Genomic DNA, 20,060 nt, shown 5'->3' with positions numbered 1-20,060 from the left:
TGGTTGTACTTTTCATCTGACAAAATCCCTTTAAAAATTTCTGGTCCAATATAGAGAAGAAGTTCTCGCAATTATTCACAAGCAACCGCTTTTAAGGTCTTGGTGTGTTAAAACGATGTGATCAAACGATGGAATTCTTGGGGGTAGGATCAAAGAATCCGATGAAGCCTTTTCTCCATTTCTTTTCTTTCCCACGTTTCTAGTTTATGCTTAAAATGCTTCTTACTCCAGTGCCCTGTCCAAATTGTGAGAAGCCGCTTAAAAACTCCAAGAAGAACCAGGTGCATATAGTCCAGAGAAATACAAAATGTCATGTCAATTTTCAAATCTAGTAATGGGCTTGAACCTCTATGATGTTGTCGTTGTCATTTGGCTCGGAAAGAGGCGTCAGTTCTAAAAACACAATCAGTCAATTGGGGAAATGTAGTGCAACCATAGACAAGGTCCTAAACGCCTTTCTGATCGCATCGCTCACACCCAAAATATCCAGTATGACCAGTGATAACTTTAAGAAATGCTCTAGCAGGGGCATCACACACGTAGGAAGATACCTCAATTGAATAACAAATGTCTTCAAATTTAAGGCCTTCAGTTTTTAAAGTATCAGTTCTTCTAGAAATGGTTTAAGATAATATTCGAGGTTTGTTGGCTTTCCCTTTCCCAAAAAAGGTTGACAACTAATGGCAGGTCATCAAGTGAATTTGTTACTCTAACTAGAATGGGCCATAAGTCCAAGGAGTTTTTAAAATAGGAGTTCCATCGATGTTGATTTGGATTTTTATGACTCTTGATTCATGATTTATCTTTTTTTTTTATTTGGCCAGAAGACCTTTTTTCAATGAGAAGTGATAGAAATGCTTGCTTCGTATAGGAGTGTTATTTGTTTTTAAAACAATAGTAACTGCAGAGGTTGGTATTTCGTGCCTCATGTTTTTTTTAAGTTTGGCTACTTCTCCTAGGCAACTAAGAGAAAGTTACTTTCTTCCATATAGCAGTGCAAGTTCTTTCACAATTTCATCACGGTTGACTAGCAATTCCAGGGAATTATTAGAAGTATAATTGTTAGTTACCGATGAATTCCCTGGCATATCGTAAACAAGGAACGGAAGAGATGATGCTATCGGGGGAACAGCGTCGGAAGTATAATTAGTTACTTCCGTATCTCTGTAAATAAACGTAGTCTTAATATTTTACAGAATTGTGTTACATTATGATATCCCTTACATGTCTACTGGAATCATAGGTGGTTCATGAATATCTGGAATGGCTGGAAATGTTGGAGTGGGTGGAAATGCCTCAATCGGTCGATTACTCGCTTCTATTAACTCCAACAGTTCACGATCAACAGCCCTTTTTATGGAACCTATGGAAGGAAAACCCAGTTTCTTTCCTTTTAGCATATATTTAATAAAAATCGACTGCTGCACAATTAGACTTTAATTTAATTTTATTTTTCATTTTCTTTTATTTGGCCTTTACAACCTAACTATAAATATAAATAGCTAACGAGAGAAGGATGAATTCCTCCCAATTCTCTGAATATAGAAATGGGCTTGCAGATGTTCTTTACAGGATTCTCCAGAGTGAAGTTTGAGTCGAGGGTAAATTCAATGTTACGGATGGATAATGATGGCTTGATGCTTTCTTCTCCGACTTCAATGCGAACGTATTTCGGCTGAGTTCTGGCTGATCTAGAGTATACAAGGATAGTGTCAGTTTTCCGGCTTCTTGAGCAGTTGAGATACATGAGCCTTTTTCAATGCGCCTGGAAAAATACCAGTGGTTAGAGACAAGTGTAAGATTGAAGCAAGAGGAGAAGCAGGAAAGTCAAAGGAAATCTTTAGAAGGGACGTAGGAACTGGAGCCAATGAGCAGGACTTCGCAGGACATTTTTTTCACCATCGAGATAACATAGTTCTCCGAGACTTGCGAGAAGTTCCGAATGAGTTATGCAGGTTTGGTTGATATCCCCATTTCCTTCCTTAGGTACCCGTAGTGTGTCAGCTGAAGCATCCAAAACCGTCCTGACATTAGATATCTTTGACATGAAATACAAACTTGGTGTATCATGCTTTGGAAATTTCAGATCTGTTATATTCAGAAGGCATTCATCCATCCGTTTGAAGAGCTGGTCATTGCCATAGTCAGCTCGTTGTCGTTAGCTATTAGTCTTTGCATCCTGAATGAGGTGGGAGAGAACAAAAAAAATAGATAATTGACTTGTCGACGGCCAAGTGACGACTTCTCCACACTCTTTCTGCTCGACGGGCATCCCTTCTGGCAGCTGCAATACGATCCGTTCTCCTCTCCTTATCTCTGCAATTGATACCACCAAAGAAGAAATCACGAAGAATGCTTATAATGTATGAAGCTTTGGACGCCCATGAATCAACTCAATACTCAACCAAACATACTGATCCCAAAAAATCGAAATCTGCAAGTGTAAACAAAAATAAAAAGAAGTGAAAGAATTTGAAAAGTCCAGATTTCTACCACGAGTTAGAAACAAAAGAACCCTTTTTCAGTCACCATTATAGTTTCAGAAAACAACGATGTGGAAGGAGATTCGTGACTTAAAGAAATCCCTACAAATATCATGAATCTAACAAGAAGTACAAGGAAAAAGTGAAGTGGCTGAGAGAAAAGAAGAAAGCTATGGAAGACGCAGAAAGACAGATATCTTTCCTTTGGCAAGAGAGCTTTTTCGTAATTTTTTTTTTCATCCTGTAAATGGAAACAAATTAGTAATCGTTTATGGAGTGCTCATGTATTTGATTAATTACCTCATCACAATTCAAAAAGTTTATGTCGTCTTAGATGATTGCCATACGCAAAACCGGTTAGAAACCTGTTTGACGATTATTGGAAACTAAAAATTCCTGGTTTTGAAATTGAAGCTTCTTTCGATCATATCGTCAGTTTACTTGAGCTCCAGGTATTCAAGTAACATCTGAAAACAAAAAATTTTTATATCGTTTATTTTGAATTTAGAAAAAAAAAAAATAATATATATATACGTATATTTTTATTTGTCAAAGGAAATGATGATACTTCGAATGGGAAATCGTATAACAAAGAGAAACGTATTCTGCGGAAATATTCTCATTCCCCAGAAAACGTTTGGGACGAAGGGAGCATTAACAAATGAAATTATTAACATGGCAAAGAAGAAAAGGCTTTTCGAGACTTTAGAAATCTTAAAGAACATTACAGTATATTATAAGCTACCTCAATGGAAAAAAGGATAATTTTGACCACTTCAGGCATCAGTAGTTATCATCAGGGATTCTCGTCGAAAAACGTTCATCCTGGACTGCTGTCACGCTCCATACCATCTCCGACCTAGAAAAGAATTGATTGACACAGAAGATGAACCAGCAACACATTCCTACACTTTATCCGTCGCCATGGAGGCTGGGACAATAATTTAGCTCCTCATCACGTTAAGTATCATGAGAAAGTTGATAGCAGTGCAATGCGGAGGCGTCACTGCTTCCCTCAACACAAATTGCATCGCCCCTCCAACTTTCGTCAAATACGAAGTTGATATTGAAGAAGATGAAAATGGTGCTGCATGTTTGCAAATTCCCATAGATGCTGTTGAAGTCCTGGAGAATAACCATTACTTGGAAGGTTCAGGATGGTCTTGTGAGGATTGATTGGAAAACCCGAAAAATGGAAAAATTGCTTTAATAAACACTTACGGATGAATGTATGTATTAATTAATACATATTTTAAGATGGTTTATTTTTCTTTTTACTTCTCATTTCGACCAGCCATTGTTCTTTAAAGCGAGGATTGTTTAATAAACAATGAGGAACAAGGTGTGGCCTTCAATTGATGTAGCTTTTCCGCAGTTCCTATACGAATATTCTTTGCGTAGTTTATTTTCTTTGCTATTGGCTTGGCTTGGCTTTTTTTCGTGCAGTAGTTCACGACTGCGGTAGGTTGGCAGACGACGGAGACTCAGAACTAACTTAAAATTTAAAAATTATATAATCTGAGAGTTTTAGTTACAATCTAGCTTTGCATCGTCAAGACACAATTATGTTTACCAGTTTACCTTGTTCTTCGCAAGCACTAGCTGCTTCTGTAGCTGCTTTTCTTTTTCACCAAGCAGTAGTTCTAGATAAAACGGAAACTGACGTTTTATTTTCGAGCGGTTTCTCGGTACCATCGTCGTGTTTGTAACCGTTTGTTGTACCTATACTAATGTTTGAAAAAGAACTGTTTGTTTATATTAGACAATAAGTGGTACAGTATCCTGCACAGAAATTGGGACAGCAATTTTTCTGTCTAAAACCACCTAGGGGCTGGTCAGAAAAATTTAGGTCGTTGTTTTTACTTCCCAAACCAAGAAAAAGTAAACTTGGTGAAAATCGGAAAACGCCCTTTTTAGCATTCCAGACTGCCTTGTTTCAATGTGAGACGTAGCCTACAGTGCTCAAAGTGCGTATTTTTCCGATTTTCAGCAAATTCCTTTTTTTCTTTCTCTGGAAAGTGCATCATTTTCCTCAACCTTCAGCCTTTAAAAAAAAATGACTTGAATTTTTCTGACCAGCCGCAGTGATTAAGGACAGGAAAATCGCTGTCTCAATTTCTTTGCATGATACTGTAAACTTACAATAAATATAGGGTTGACGGATCCTAAGGATCCTTACAATAGTGTCATCTCGTCTGTAGAAAACAAGGCTAGTCCAGTTGGCCCAATAAAAGCGGGATCCAGCATAATTCAATTCCAAATCTTGTTGTATTTTGTATAATCAGAAAATACCGAGAAACGTACGGATCCTTTGCAGCAGACGTTATCTTGTTAAATAGTAGGATGCAGAATGCTTCAACGACTCTGCTTTTTTTAGGTCGCAGGGAAGGCAAACCCCCAGAAACAAAATATCATTTCTTGGCTTCTTGTCCGACGTGGCCACCAGTATTTTTTATCCGAATAGTCCACGTATTTGCTGGATTGTACGGGAATAGCGAAGAATCCGCACTTAATATTGAGGTGTTCAATAAAGGTTGTAAAATATTGATTAATCTTGTTTTGTATTACTGTTGTGGGCGCATGCAAAACCGCACGGCCCTGCAACCATCCCCAACAATTTCTTAGTCCTAGAATTCTACTTCTAGAGGTTGGAGGGTATGAGTTTATCAATTTAACTTAAATGATGTTGGAAATGAAACTTTCTTTCCAAATTCCAATGGTCTACTGCGCGTTCCGGCCGTACCACCTTCCTTCCGGCCAATTTACGAGAGTGTGACTTTGAGAACCCCGATAGAGTGCTCCTTGTACCCAACTACTCGTTACTCTATTCCTTTGCGTCCCCTCCCCCCCCCCCCCATGTTTACTAACACTATGAAGGCCTACTGAATGATTAGGGTCTGTAATCTTATACGGTCGTCCATGACGGCCAGAGGTGTGGCCAAAACAACACATCTAGGGTCAATAGTGTCACCTCGTGGATAATAATAGTAATAAAAAAATGTAAAGCAAAAAAAAATAATGGCCTCCCACAGAGTTCCCTACTCAACCACTAAATACAACGCCTCACCCTAAAACAAAAGTACCCCCTGGTGCCATCGTCACATCGCCTAACAGTTCACCGGTGCTAAAGGTCTTATATTGCAGAAGACCATTCGCTGTTCGAAATTGGCCAGCAGTGCACCCATTTTTCATAAACGAAATGTAAATGGATGGGGACTTCAATTTCGGGATAGGAATAACAAGAAAGGCTCGTGACTTTACGGCAACAGCCAATAGGTGCGTTTCAGCTTTTAAACATGGTTACTAACACTTGGATGCGAGAGTTCGGAAGCAGTAGTAAAAAGGATAAAACGGTTTTAATGATGGTTACGAGCTTTTTCAAAAATCCTATGTTTGTCTTGATCACTTCACGGCCCCAAACCTTTGGGAGTGTATGGTAAATTCCAACTTGCGTCTGAAATATGATGTGATATCCGATAAGTGGCAAGAAAAATAAACAAGTAAGTTAATATCATATGTATTTCCACATAATAATAGAATTAAGACGGCAATTTAATGCTGTTGCTGAACTCCAGAAAGAAATGAAAAGCGTTCCCCTAAAAATACGGAAACCTAGTATGGTCATAAACGCGTTCAACGGCGGAAAAGAAGAGGTTTTCCTGATGGACAAAATAAATAATTACGATAAATCACAAGAATCTCGCTGGACAGAAGTTATTATTACCCATTGCATGATTTTTTCATGCCCAGGCTTCTGTGGCCTATTATTTCACACGAAAGTTAGGAAATTGGCATCTAACATGCAGACAAGCCCACCACGCAATAAGCTCGTCCTAGAACGAAATTTACATACAAATGGGAAACGAGTTACGGGAGATTTCGCCGTAAATTTATTTGCAGTACAAACTGGCGAATTGCTCACTGCCGTTAGGAGCTGGAAAACACGTTATATAACTAACAATATTGAAAAACAATACGTAAAGGCGGCAATATAGAAAGGTTCCAGTCGACTGTAACAGCAGCCATTCAAATGCATGCTGCAATGAAAAAGGAAGGCTTCGTCAATGGAGAAAGTAGAGTGATATTCATGGAACGTATACCATTTAATGGTTAATCTTGCACAATGTCAGTAGTGTCAAAGAACACCTAAGCAATCGCTTACCTGACAAAATGCCTTATTATTCCCCGAAACTATTTGAATGGCGACAATAAATTTAAGATCTAGTCAAATTGATGCCAGAACTGCAAGGAAGATAAAATTGCTATTAACAAAATTAAACAGAGGTTTCTGACGCACGAATCGTACGATGCCTTGACTTCTTCAAATACCCCACCACTTCTTCTGCCGTTTTTTGCATACGCTTTTGTTAGAAGAGACAAGATTCAAATCCGGACTAACTAGAAGGTCATCCATCCAATTGAGCAACAGTTTGGGACTATTTGCCAGATGATTGGTGGCAACTTGGATGACAGCAGTATCTCAGGCGTTCGAAAAGTTACTCCGAACAGCGATAATCTATAATTACATTCATGGAAACATAATTTTCTCACAAATCTGAAAGACCATATCAATTAATGCGTAACTCAGAGAAATAAAAAAAATCAACTACGTATTGAAATTATTACCAGAGTTAAATATCCTCATACTGAATGGTTTTTACAGACCCACCAGGTACAGTTAAAAAACAATAAATTTCTTTATATACCAATTTTGATTTCCGTTCTTTTCTCCAATGATTTAAATCTATGATATACCAATCAAATGTACATCATGGAAACGCAATGGAAAGGATGTCTCACAGCAGTGAAAGACAAGATGTAACTTTCTACCGTGTGAAATGGAGCCTCGATGTTATATCGTCGTTATATAACGTCAAGCGGATGTGGAATTCAATCAACGTAAGTTACGTAATACTGACAACAACCTCCTTCAAGCTTACCCAAACATCAGAATAGAAGAATAAGAATTGGTCCACAAAGAATTTGGAATTATTACTGCATAAAACCTATTAAATATGGACCAAATTCTTAATTGTGGAAAACTTGTGAGAAAAAACAAAAATGGAATAGCGAATTTCTCAAATGGAAATTCTTTAATTACTACAACATTTCTAGGAATGAAATCATTACAAAATTACAATAAGAACATTGGCGTTTCTACAAATAAAATACTACAATAGGCAATAAAGGCCATAAGGTAAATAGATAATTGAAGACGCATGAATAATAAATGTGCCTTCTGGCTCACTTGTTAGATGAGTTTAGCCTGGTATTCAAATCTATGGTACAGGCTATAGCTGTCGCTGTTGTATTGACGCTTAAACTCCCTCTAACTCTGTTGGTACTCCTCCTCGTTTCGGATAAATATAAGTGAGCGAACATATCTTTTGCCAGTCTTTCGCTTTCGTCGTTAACTGTCCTGGAGGAAGGTGGGGGATTGTTGGCTCGTCCAGCATGTTTGATGTGGGGTAGTCAAACAGTATCACTTGTAGATCTGAGTTTTGCTCTGTCTCACCACTTTAGATGTAGTACAATAATCAGTATTCACACAAAGTAAAAACATTAATCACTATTTTTCAATTCAATACTCTGACAATGATTGTCGACGAAACCCCAGCGTCATGTTCAACCCGGGAAGTCGGGATATCCCTCGGCCATTCTGAGGCCCACCATCCCACTTCTGACACCAAATGTTATCCGCTGCCTCTTTCTCCTCGGATCCCAATCCTTTCTTTTCTTCTCTTTGCACTTGCTCCAGCTTCCGCTTTTGCCTCCGCTTACCTTCTTAGACCGTCACCTTCACGGTCGTGTCCCTTACTGCCCCCGTCTTTTCCTTTCATCATCCCAACGACGATTCTACGTTGTTGACTCTACGTTGCCTTATGTCGTCTTATTCATCTGTTATCTCTTATCCTGGAATCCAGCCACTCCCCTAAAAACACGGTTCACAACACATATTCGTATTCATTATTCTTATTTTTGTTTTATCGTTTCAAGTACAATTTAAAATAAGGTCAATATACGCCGATCTGCCAGCTCTTGGACGCGGGTAAGTCACTGATTTTTTCAAAAATTTCAGTGATTTTTGACCGGTAGTTTCCGAGATACCACAAAATAAAAGTCGATTTTTTTCATTTTGCCGTAGAGGACTTTTTACCTGCGTTTTTTTTTTATTTATCATTTTTGTCCCAATCATTTCATTTTCTAAGACATTTAAATATAAGTTTCTAAACCAATTTTTCACGAGCTTTCGTTTTATTTTTTTGTTTTTTTAATTATTTCTAAGTATGGTCATTTAATTTTAAAGTGTGTAAAAGCTTCCGTATTCAAAAATCGGAAGCAAAAGCCCACTTTTTTTAAAATTGTTTATGAAACCTCCATTGACACTAGTGTATGCGTAAAAGTATTCGTAAATACGAATACTTTTAAAATTATGAAAAAATAACGATAAAAAATAGAATTTTTTTTCCTTCTATTGATGTATTTGTAACTGAAAAACATTTTGTCTTCATGTAGCAATCTCAGTTCAAAGATTTTTTTTTTAATAGTCAGCTGATCAAATCTGGTCTTTCAGATCGTATAGACAAGTTCGGGATGCTGAGTTGCACAACCGCTAAATTAGGATCGTGCGCCAACGGGTCCTTTTAACGTTGTGGGGATAGTAGAAAGCGGGTTTTTTATTATTTAAGCATAGAATTACTTATCTAATCTTAGAAATGTTCAGGATTATCGTTGTTTAGAACATTTTGCTTTTTATAGAGTAATTTGAAATGTATAATTCAGCTTAGTTTACCCATTAAAATTAAAGAAAGTCCAAGCCTGGGATGCTGTTTAGTCTTTTCTTGTGTTTTTTGTTAGATCTGCTGACAAGTGACAAGCTCAAACACACAAGAAAAGACTAAACAGCATCCCAGGCTTGGACTTTCTTTAATTTTAATGGGTAAACTAAGCTGAATTATACATTTCAAATTACTCTATAAAAAGCAGAATGTTCTAAACAACGATAATCCTGAACATTTCTAAGATTAGATAAGTAATTCTATGCTTAAATAATAAAAAACCCGCTTTCTACTATCCCCACAACGTTAAAAGGACCCGTTGGCGCACGATCCTAATTTAGCGGTTGTGCAACTCAGCATCCCGAACTTGTCTATCCAAATTTGTAAAAAATTTCATGATTTTAAAATTAATTTAAATGACCTGCGCAGTAATTTAAATGAAAAAACGCGCATAAAATTTGTGAATAAGCGCAAAACTTTAACATTTAATTGAAGGCTTCCCGTTCACGATAAAAAAAAAATCCTTTGATACAAAAATCAAGCAAATCTAATTTTTTGCGACGGAAAAATTCGAAACTCGGCGGAATGACCCGTAAGTGTTACATACCGTTACACCATTAGGAGCGCTCTGACGGTTGTGTGTGCTTTCCAGTGAAATCAGCCAGCGACAGCGACACCTCTGTATCAACTAGAAGCAGATAACCTGGATACCCTTATAACATTAGACTTAGAACACGCGTTTTTTCTTTCCTGGCGTGTGACCTCAGCTCTGCCCTTGCTTAAATTTAAATTTAACTCGACCCTCAACCAACTTTTGACTGGCCACTGGCTCCTATTTGTTGCCATTACGGCAACGCAGCATTTGAGTTAAGTTGATGTCTACTACATATTGTCTGACCAATTGACGTAGGTCAGATAACGTCAGACAAAATCGGACGTCATCTGACCTTCGTCAGTTGGTCAGACAAAGCCAGATAAGGCGGGGCGGACAATTGTAACAAATGTAAAAAAAAAAATGTCGAACAGCAAGGGTTCGTACAAGGAAGTATTTTTTATTCACACATCACACACAGCCCGCCCGCACAGGCCGTCGTGTCACAGGCCCAGAACATATTTCCTGTCAATAACGTCACTTTCGTGGATAAGACTATTGATAAACGCTCAATGAAGCAATTATAGTCGTGGAGGTGGCGCTAGTGTTCATTCGAGAGCCTATTGCCTGAGGGCTGTGTCACTTATGGAATGTGATCCTCTAGACTTGAACTAGTCCATCTAGTCGGCAATGCTACAGCCAATATTTATCCAACTTGATCCCGCAGGAAAATACCCAAACGATGCGCCCACCAAAATAGTGCCAACGAAATTATCAGCTATCATCCTTCTATGAGCTACCTAAAAAGGAAAATTTCACAGATTTACTTCATACCAGTTATGTACCTATAATAAGTTCCAATAGAGTGAGTTAGATTTCACTTATTTCTTGCTTTGTAGTTTATAGTTTTACTTGACTTATGCACTATTTTACTATCATGCTCATATTTATTTTTAAAAAGTTTTAATGTAGGATATTGTTTAACGGAGGAAGCCGCTTGCCCTCTGTCATTAAAACTTTCGTGAGATTTAATGAGCCTTTGATGAATAATTTAGTAACTTGCGTTACGCTGTTGTCTTACGCAAACTGCATACCAAACGTTGATGAAAAGAATTGATTAGCGCGCCATAACCTGTATCCGTTCTCTTCACCAAAAAGATATAAGTAGCGGTAGCCAGTCTTTTCTATCCTTGTTTGCTTGTTCCTTGTATTTCTTGAAAATATGAGAAATTTGTTTTCTCATTTTTTATATTTCTTTTTTGCCATGCATGATTTTAGTATTAATTCATTACAGTAAATTTTTCTTTAATTCGCATAAAAATCCGTGCCAAAAAATATCGAAACTAAACCGTTCGTGCTTCCTTAATATTGTATGGATTGAGGCCGTGTTATTCTAGCCCATGCTCTTCATCCAAACCCTTGACAAAGAAAAAGCCTCGGTTAAAATAAAAGTAGAATCTCATGGAAAGAATAAAAAGTAAACTCATTTGATTGGCTAGTCACGAGCGCTTTGCTATGGACCTTACTTGTAACTACGCAAGCGCTACACGGTGGTTGCCTGTTGATGCCTGTTCGTCGCTGAAGGTTTTCACTTCCAATTCCAAGCAGCATCTCGATTTTTTTTTCTTAAAACTTCTGATGACAGCCTTAACGAGGCCAGTGTATCGAAAATAATGATAGGAATTCTTAAGATCATCTCTTACCGATATCGCATTGTGTGGCTAATGGTCGTTGTGTTTAGTTTGTTGTAATCAGTGCTCTTCGGGATCATGTAGTTCCGCAATGTACAGGACATTTTTGTGCTACGTGTTATTATTCATAATAGCTTCCGTTAAAGCAAAACTTCCAAGTTTACAGCGAGTGTGTGAAAAGAACAAAAACGTCAGTCCACTTAATTTAGATTATGACGAAGTAACAGCTACCGTCAATGTTTCTCTTATTAAAAATAGCGACGAATTATTTACTTCTTACAAGATATACTTGTTTGCCGATTGGAACCATTCGACGGACAAAATTTCCTGTACAGATGATGCTTACCTTATATCTCATACCGCTTATGATATTACCGCAGAAAACGTAAGATAACTTTTAAATCTCGCATTTTCTATTGCCTACTTATTTCCGTAATTGTTTGTAGTATTTCCTCGTTAGTTTGCGCTACGTCTATAGCGGCTTTTATCGACTGACGATTGTTCCCTGGTTCAACAACACAATAAGTTTCCAGCCAATTAGCGTTTATTTCGTCACACGAACCACACGCCGTCCTATGGCTGTTCAAAACTGGACTACACAATTCATCATCCATCCTTTGCCAACATAGTAAATATAAAAAAAAAAAACATATTCTGGTGTTTTCTCCTAGTCGTGGCACTATTAAGTGAAGGTTTTTACGGGTTTTTACTTATCGTCCAACTACCCGACAAACGATTGTAAGGGAACCATTAAATGCACTGCAGCACACCAATAATGCACCAAACAGTTGAATGAGTATAGAGAACTGTCACTATTGTGCCTAGAACAAATATAAATTGTAGGGTTGATGGTGATTTAATCATCGTTGTCGTCATGTCTAGTTCTAGCATTATCGTCCAGTTTCTTCCGGCTGATGTGGAGTACGATTTCAACTTATACGAGGTTTTATTATCGGAGTGTGATTCAGCCTCATTATCCATTTCCGTTGGGCGTTCTTCAGTTTGTTATGCCAACCAGGTATTCACTATACTTTTCGAAATTTTTAAAATCTAATCGAGAAATAAATTAGTCGAAACCAGAATGCATTTTTGACAATTTAACGGTCGGCAAATATTGCGCTTTCGTGAGGCCTCTTGATCAGGTAATAAATAAATTTGTAAATAAATAAACCATTGATACATTATGTGACTCTATTTTAACATACAGCGCTGCAATTACGGTAATATATGGAAAGTCAAGGACCACTGTACTGTTCACAGCGACGTGATTGAGCTTGCTCATTCTTCCCCTTCGACTAATACGCAGTGGTTACCAAGAGGATCAGTTTTAGGGTAATCATTGTACATAGGTCAAAACATCACTGTAAAATTGGAGAAAAAAAAATTATTAGATCATTTCTTTGACAGAGATAGTGTTGGGAATCACTCGACAACAATTTTATCTGCTGTAATAATTAGCCTTGTCTTGGTTGCTGGATTTGTGGGAGCATTGATCTATCGAATCAGAAGACGATCTCAAATGCGTAACCATCGAAAGTTTCCAGCTATTCATTTAACCAGATCTTCAGTAATAACTACTGGTAGTACAAGAAAGAACATTTTATTGCTATGGTTACGCGACAACAGCCAGCTAACGCAGCAGGTTAATCAACTTAAAGACCAATTCAAAGGGCTAAATGCTAGAGTAAGTATAACGACGTTCTAGTATATATAGTTCTGTAGGTGCATATGATGATATATATTTATGAATACGTAGATTATGGATATTTACGATGACGAATTGTACGACGAGCTATCCGTGGACCCTGCTCACTGGTTGAACGAAATCATGGCTATGAAAAACTTGCGCATTGTCGTGGTTGGATCGCCTCGATTGGAGCAACAATTTACAAACGATGTTCGTCCTGGAAATGAATTGGATAACCTTGAAGGTTTGGTGCTTTATGCCATAAAACAGCTCTGGCTCCTTAAAGCGGCCAGCCATTCTCTCTATTCAACTACTTTTTTCGTTAGGTAACATAAAATATCCTCGATTTCAAAATGTAGCCTACAGTTGAAAACCATTTTTATCATGTGATCACTAGGTTCTCCAATATTCCGTATGATGGGAATACTAACGAATTGACACCTTTCCGTTGTTTTTTACTGCCCATGCACTGTGAAGAACTTGTTTTTTACATAAATAGTTAGGAATATAGGTAAACTCAAATTATAAAGAAAGTTATGAATTTATTAACCAAAAAATCGTTCGAGTAAACTGAGTTGCATGGGCACTGTACAAAATCGATTTATTAAATTAAAATAGAATGCTCTTCCTGGGAATGGAAAATCTCGATTGTAGCGAGCCCGCCAAATCACGGTTTCGGAGCAAACATACTCCGCAAATCAAGTTGCCTCATTCCATTTGTTACAATTGTTTTTGAAGGGTCCTTATTTTTCTGTCGACTAAGCCCGGAAACTCGAAACCCACTGAGTGGGATCTTCTTGGTGACAGTGACAGATTCCTCGGTATTGATTGATGAATTCTGTTAACAAATAAATATTGCAAATTAAAAGGGATAAAAGATGTTTTTTTATTATTACCATTAAGGGTGAACATGTGTCTTTCTTTCCCGCATAAGGTTTCGGCGACTGGGAAGAGATTTCGCTTACATTTATTGGCATCACGTGGTTGCCACAACTAAGAATATTACTTTTTGGTTTTTCAGTAGATGTGACGTTCTCTGCATGGAAATAGGCACTTGTAACTATCTCCTGGCCATTGGGATCAAACTTCCTCAATTGACTGAAAGTTTGGAGTGTCTTGAACGTGGAAGAAATTGGAGAAGTTTGTGGTGAAGTTTTGACATCTTTTGACGAAGTTTTTAACTTGACGAACGGGTTGCTTTTCCTCAAAGGTGTCACATTCTCGGAAACCGTTTTCGTCATAATAGGTTCTGCAAAGGGATCCAATAATGATGCAAGACCATTGCATTTTTCACTTTCATTATTCACGGATGCTTCTGTTCGAAGAGATGATTCGATCGAACGTCTGGCTTGACTTTGAGACGGAGAAATGTTTTCATTGGTTCGTTTACGTTTACGAGTTAAAATAGGTGAGGACGGCGATTCCTTCTTGGTATATTGGCTTGCCAGCTCGTTGTCGCTTATACCTTCGACTTGTTCGGCTGCTTTTGGTATACTAAATTCTATTTTGGCAGTAGTTTGCTTGCACACAAATGTCATGGAGGGTTTTGCACTTACAACCTCAGATGAAGATGAACTATACTGCTGGGCAACGAAATTCTTAGACCAGATGCTAGGGTGTTTCGTGAGTAAGCATTGATTTCGTTTTGAGACTACCATGTCCAGATCATAGTTGTCAAGTCTTTCTAGAGTTTCGGCATCCAGATTACCTATTAAAATTAATATATAATTATACAAATCTTTACTTACAATTTATTTAATTATTACACTTACCTATTGCTAGTTGGAAAGCGACGTCATCTGTCATGTAGCGTCCAGCAAACGGTAAACTCTCAGGGTCTAAATTTGGTGGATAAGTAGTGAGAGGAAGTAGCTTCCGTTGCCTCGGTTCATATATTAGTTGATATAGAAATGTCTGTTCAGCCTTGACGAAATTTTCTCGGTATTCCAAAGTGATTTCGAGAGTAGGCATATTCAAGCAGGCAGGGACTTTGCAAAGGAGCTGTAGATACAAGAAAAAGTTTATTACCACCTGTCACATGTTCGAGAAAAAATAAATAAAGTACTGAATTTAAATCGCTGTCTGTACTCCCACTGAAGAATTTGAACGCTCTCGCCAATCCGATACCTTTTAACGAAGGTAAATAATCACATCCAGATAGAATGCACATCCTTCTGAATCTAATTAATAAAAATTCTACAGTGAGCAAAATCAACATTTAGTTGAACAAGTTATTTAATTAACAAATACTTTACTTTTCATCATTGAAGAACTCAGCCTGTCCTCCAAGAGACAGAAAGAGTTTATCTTTTTCGATGAGTACACCAGTTCCAGCTTGGTCCATTTTGAACAATATTCGAGGACAACCAAATGCTAGCAAGTCTGAATCTTCAGTGATAATCAAATGGGCTATACCTGCAGGTGAGAATTTGTTGACTGAAAATTGCATAGTTAACGTTGAGAAAGCAAAATTTACCTTGAATTGCTAAAAATGCCAACTGAGCATCTGCTTCATATGGAGCAACAATACAATCAATATTTCTTGCTCTGCAAACTTTAATTAATTCCAAAGCCATTGTAGATGTCACGTCAACACATTTTTGAAAACATTCTCTGGCCTTTGAATTGTTCCCTTGGCGAAGATATTCTCTGGCTTGAATTTTGTTTCTTTCACGATTTCTGAATACCAAAACAATACAACTTATTAAAAAAAAATTTTTTTCAGAATATTAATACTGTTTTATACTCTCTTCGTTTTAATTCTGTTCCCAATTTTGAAGGCAATGGTTGTCCATCAAAAACTAAGATTGGTTTGATGTCATGTGACAAAAGCATATTTATAAATTTCATACAGTAAGTGACATACCTGTAAAACAGATACTTTCAATGCATAATCAAGATTTTAAATGAATCTAAATCGTATTACGCATCCGTTTTTTCTCCTTTCACTAATTTGTCGGCACATGAAAAAGCTCCTTTATGTAACCAACAATAACCATCAATTGCCACAGTTTTGCCTCTGAATTGGCGGACATGGCAATTTACAGATGATTTTTTCAAAAAAGGTAAAAGCCCGGATATTCCCATTATGTTAAAGATATAGAAAGAATCCTAGGCTAGTTGCAGCAGTGAAGGGAAACTAATAACCTAATTATAAAACAAATTAATCCAGTGAAAATTTCAGACTAGGGCACTAAGCAGTAGGCAGGAGCACAAAGAAAGAAAAGTGCACAACGACAACATTTTCAGTGCTGCAACTTTTGAAATGACAAAGACGTGCAGGCACTGCAGGGTTGCCTGAAATGACCCGAAAATCCCCTTTTTTCAAGTAAGGACTTGCAGAAAAATGAAACTTAAAAAAAAGCACAGATACCTCTGGCATGCAGCATGGTGTATTAGTATGGTGGGGGAACTTTTGTTGGAATCGGCTATCTCGAATGAAGCCAGTTTCCGGACAAGAGGCGGAGCTTAGTGCAAAAGTAAAAATTCTTAACAGCCAATTGCAGGGCTGGTCACCAATTGTCGGTGCCCTCTATGAACCGAAATACTAATCTTTTGTAAAATAATTCGTCTGTAAAATAGTATATATATTTAACATTTTCAAGTGCAAATATCAACCGGTTGTCTTAGTGGTTAGCGTCTCGAGCTACGACTGCTGGGTAGAAAGGTTCGAATCCCATTTACGTCATTTATTCTTTTTCATATTTGTTGTCTTTTCATTTTGAAAAAATTTAGGCTGGAAAAATAATACTTAATTACTGTTATTGACTCATTTTTTACGATTTTATAGCTTTATAAGTACATAAGCAAAGTGCAATCGGACTTAGAAAATTTTCAAACCGTTTATAGCTCATAGTTCTCCCGATTGTCCACCAGGCAGCGCTGATCATTGGTGACCACTGGCTTCAGCCGAGATAGCCGATTCCAACCATAAGTTCCCCCACCATACTAATACACCATGCATGCAGTGGGGACAATAGACAAGTTCGGGATGCTGAGTTGCACAACCGCTAAATTAGGATCGTGCGCCAACGAGTTTTTGTAACGTTGTGGGGATAGTAGAAAGCGGGTTTTTTATTATTTAAGCATAGAATTACTTATCTAATCTTAGAAATGTTCAGGATTATCGTTGTTTAGAACATTCTTCTTTTTATAGAGTAATTTTAAATGTATAATTCAGCTTAGTTTACCCATTAAAATTAAAGAAAGTCCAAGCCTGGGATGCTGTTTAGTCTTTTCTTGTGTTTTTTGACAGATCTGCTGACAAGTGACAAGCTCAAACACACAAGAAAAGACTAAACAGCATCCCAGGCTTGGACTTTCTTTAATTTTAATGGGTAAACTAAGCTGAATTATACATTTAAAATTACTCTATAAAAAGCAGAATGTTCTAAACAACGATAATCCTGAACATTTCTAAGATTAGATAAGTAATTCTATGCTTAAATAATAAAAAACCCGCTTTCTACTATCCCCACAACGTTACAAAAACTCGTTGGCGCACGATCCTAATTTTGCGGTTGTGCAACTCAGCATCCCGAACTTGTCTATTCTTTTCTTAATTTTATATGCTTAAATTCTAAGCTTGAATATTAAAGAGTATCTTTAATTATACTTAATTCGCTTATTTTTTTGTTTACTTTTTATCAGTTGTAGTCTAAAGTAAGAGTTTTTAAATGTTGATCAATAATTTTAAAGACTTCAGCATGAATTTGACGTCTACTAGCGCCACCTATCACCGAATAAAAATACTCGAAGCGGGTAATTTACTATTCTGCGGAATCGGGGAAGCACAGCAAGTCAACAACGTTTATTTCGAACGGAGATTTGTCGGCCGCAGCTTTTTCGCACCTCTCTTCTCTCTCAAAATTGTACCTCTAATTATTTCTTCGTCTATGTCAGACCTTATTTCCTATGACGCTTTTTGTTCAGTTCTGGTGCCGTCCCTTTTGGCTCGCGTTCACTTTTCATTCATTTTCGATTGGTTTTAAGTCTGGTTTTGTCGCATTGTGTTATACGCAACAAAAACCAAAGAAGCCGCTTTACATACGCGGCGATGTTATCTTGATGCCATTTTATTCGAAATTTACGCTTAGTTACTCCGTGTTTCGCCTCTCTTAGGTGCGAGATCCTGAACGTGTGAAATGCTGGAACCAAAAAAAAAAATTTGCCGATGATGGGCGTTGGCTGTGTGTGTGTAGGTATAAACACGGTGCAAGGGCGTGTGTAACCAGTCCGCAACCAACTTGATATACTCTTTATCAAATGGACCAGTTATAAAAATATATGATCTCCTGGCGAGCGCGGGTTTATCAGCAGCCAGACCCAGGAATTGTTTACCTCCGCTAACTGCTGCTTTCCTCCTCCGCATTTTTAATACATACGAGAGTAGAATTAAGTAATAAATAATGGAATTAAGGATTAATTCAACTTTTTTCTCGGAGAAAAAAAAGAAAAATAGAAAATGCCCACATAGTATGTAATATGGCCAGTAACTAACAAACGATTGTATATAGCAATGTAGCATCACCCGCGATTATAGGCAGCCTGAGAGAAGTTCTAAAAAAAAGTTTTTGATCTCATTTCGATTCGAACCACCCGGGCTAAACTGTTGTGGTCGAAATAGCTATACTTTCGGTCATCGAAGCTGCTGCTGATGTTTTTCACGGTGTTCAGCAGTTGTGTTTTTGTTTTTGCGTTGCGCCATCAGCCAGTCATCACGTCTCTCACGTCGGACGGGGGGGGGGGGGGGGTTTGCACATCGCCTTTATTGACTAGATATCGACGCTTTGATGGCTCTGCTGGCCATCCGACAAGAAGAAGAAGAAGCTTCTTTTGGTCGTGTTTGTATACAGAGAGAGATAAAAGGCGTCTCCTCTTTCGTGCGGGGCGGAACGGCGGATCAAATGGGACCAATGGTTGACTTTTGTGTAGTAGTAGTCGTAGGTAGGAGTTGAACTTATGCTTGTGCGTGTGCGTGTCAGAAAGTAAGCGCGTTAAAAAAACTGCCGCCGGTGCCGTCATTAAAAACCAACTCTAAGACGCCGACGCCGCTTCTGGCATATTAATGACAACGGCCATCTAGCTCGTCCTCATCTTTTTCTCTTTTTTTTCTGGATGTGTATACCCGTCTCTTCCGAATTCTCCTCGACGAGTAAATATCTAACGCACACGCCGCTCTCTTTTATTGTTTCATCGGCGCTTATACAAGCCCATCACACACACACACACCATCAAAGAAATGACGAGATCAAGCGCCGGTTGTATCAACTTTCGAAACAGTTTCCAGCGGACCCCGCCACCTTCCTATACATATGGCGGGAATGCAAAGATCGCATTTCAAGTCATCTGCTGTTCAAGTCGGACAGAAGGTTATCTGTTTCACGCTTGACCCGATCAACGGTAGGCCTACTATGGAGAAGATCGAAATGTCTTGTGCAGCCGCCAGACTTTCTGGCGTTAACGCCGAAATATTATTATTTTTTTAAGGCTACACGGGCAATAGTGACGAAGCTTCGCTTTGTGACATAGCGCTTTTCTTTTTTCCATTTTCCCGCCCATCATCTAAATGTAAATATTTCTACACGGCTGCAATAATGCGGGGATAGACAGATTGGCTGTTTTTTTTTTCATCCATCCATTGGCTTCCGACGCAATGTTAAATTATTCAGTCACATTACACGATCCTGAGCTCGACAAGTCGGCATCAACTCAAAGTTGATGTCTAATCATCCGCCCCTTAGAGCTTCGAATGTATTCGACTACGTCAGACATTGTGACACAAAAGTTCTAAAATTATTCCGTAAAGACAACACTTAAGAACAAAAA

The 20,060-nt window shown here is 38.0% G+C and overlaps 2 protein-coding genes and 2 long non-coding RNA genes across 5 annotated transcripts; 1 reads left to right on the top strand and 3 right to left on the bottom strand.

Moving 5' to 3' along the window:
* Positions 1 to 1,510: 1,510 nt before the first annotated feature.
* On the bottom strand, positions 1,511 to 3,640 carry LOC124341847. The gene is made up of 3 exons (XR_006918629.1): positions 3,229 to 3,640; positions 2,784 to 2,950; positions 1,511 to 2,724 (listed from the first exon to the last, which is right to left on the bottom strand). It is a non-coding gene; the product is annotated as an uncharacterized LOC124341847 (long non-coding RNA).
* A 1,645-nt stretch (positions 3,641 to 5,285) lies between these two features.
* Positions 5,286 to 10,021, bottom strand: LOC124341735. Its single transcript, XR_006918590.1, has 3 exons — positions 9,870 to 10,021; positions 6,208 to 6,316; positions 5,286 to 6,142 (listed from the first exon to the last, which is right to left on the bottom strand). It is a non-coding gene; the product is annotated as an uncharacterized LOC124341735 (long non-coding RNA).
* A 750-nt stretch (positions 10,022 to 10,771) lies between these two features.
* LOC124344546 lies at positions 10,772 to 13,761 on the top strand. The gene is made up of 8 exons (XM_046798111.1): positions 10,772 to 11,930; positions 11,992 to 12,173; positions 12,428 to 12,563; positions 12,616 to 12,687; positions 12,753 to 12,877; positions 12,953 to 13,229; positions 13,302 to 13,558; positions 13,630 to 13,761. The coding sequence occupies exons 1-8, from the start codon at positions 11,637 to 11,639 to the stop codon at positions 13,733 to 13,735; spliced, it is 1,449 nt and encodes a 482-aa protein (XP_046654067.1). The 5' UTR covers positions 10,772 to 11,636; the 3' UTR covers positions 13,736 to 13,761.
* On the bottom strand, positions 13,755 to 16,535 carry LOC124344545 (exonuclease 1-like). Of its 2 annotated transcripts, none has more exons than XM_046798109.1 (8): positions 16,159 to 16,535; positions 15,979 to 16,098; positions 15,709 to 15,911; positions 15,488 to 15,647; positions 15,298 to 15,412; positions 15,005 to 15,233; positions 14,129 to 14,940; positions 13,755 to 14,070 (listed from the first exon to the last, which is right to left on the bottom strand). In XM_046798109.1, the coding sequence occupies exons 1-8, from the start codon at positions 16,317 to 16,319 to the stop codon at positions 13,900 to 13,902; spliced, it is 1,971 nt and encodes a 656-aa protein (XP_046654065.1). In that variant the 5' UTR covers positions 16,320 to 16,535; the 3' UTR covers positions 13,755 to 13,899. The 2 variants fall into 2 exon arrangements, with proteins under 2 accessions (XP_046654065.1, XP_046654066.1); XM_046798110.1 differs by having other exon boundaries at positions 15,979 to 16,033; positions 16,099 to 16,189.
* Positions 16,536 to 20,060: the final 3,525 nt, after the last annotated feature.

Source organism: Daphnia pulicaria, chromosome 6 (assembly GCF_021234035.1).
Source record: "Daphnia pulicaria isolate SC F1-1A chromosome 6, SC_F0-13Bv2, whole genome shotgun sequence".
Classification (NCBI taxonomy): Eukaryota; Metazoa; Arthropoda; class Branchiopoda; order Diplostraca; family Daphniidae; genus Daphnia; species Daphnia pulicaria.
The sequence above is the reverse complement of the archived record's forward strand: the minus strand, read 5'-3'. Positions and strand labels throughout refer to the sequence as shown.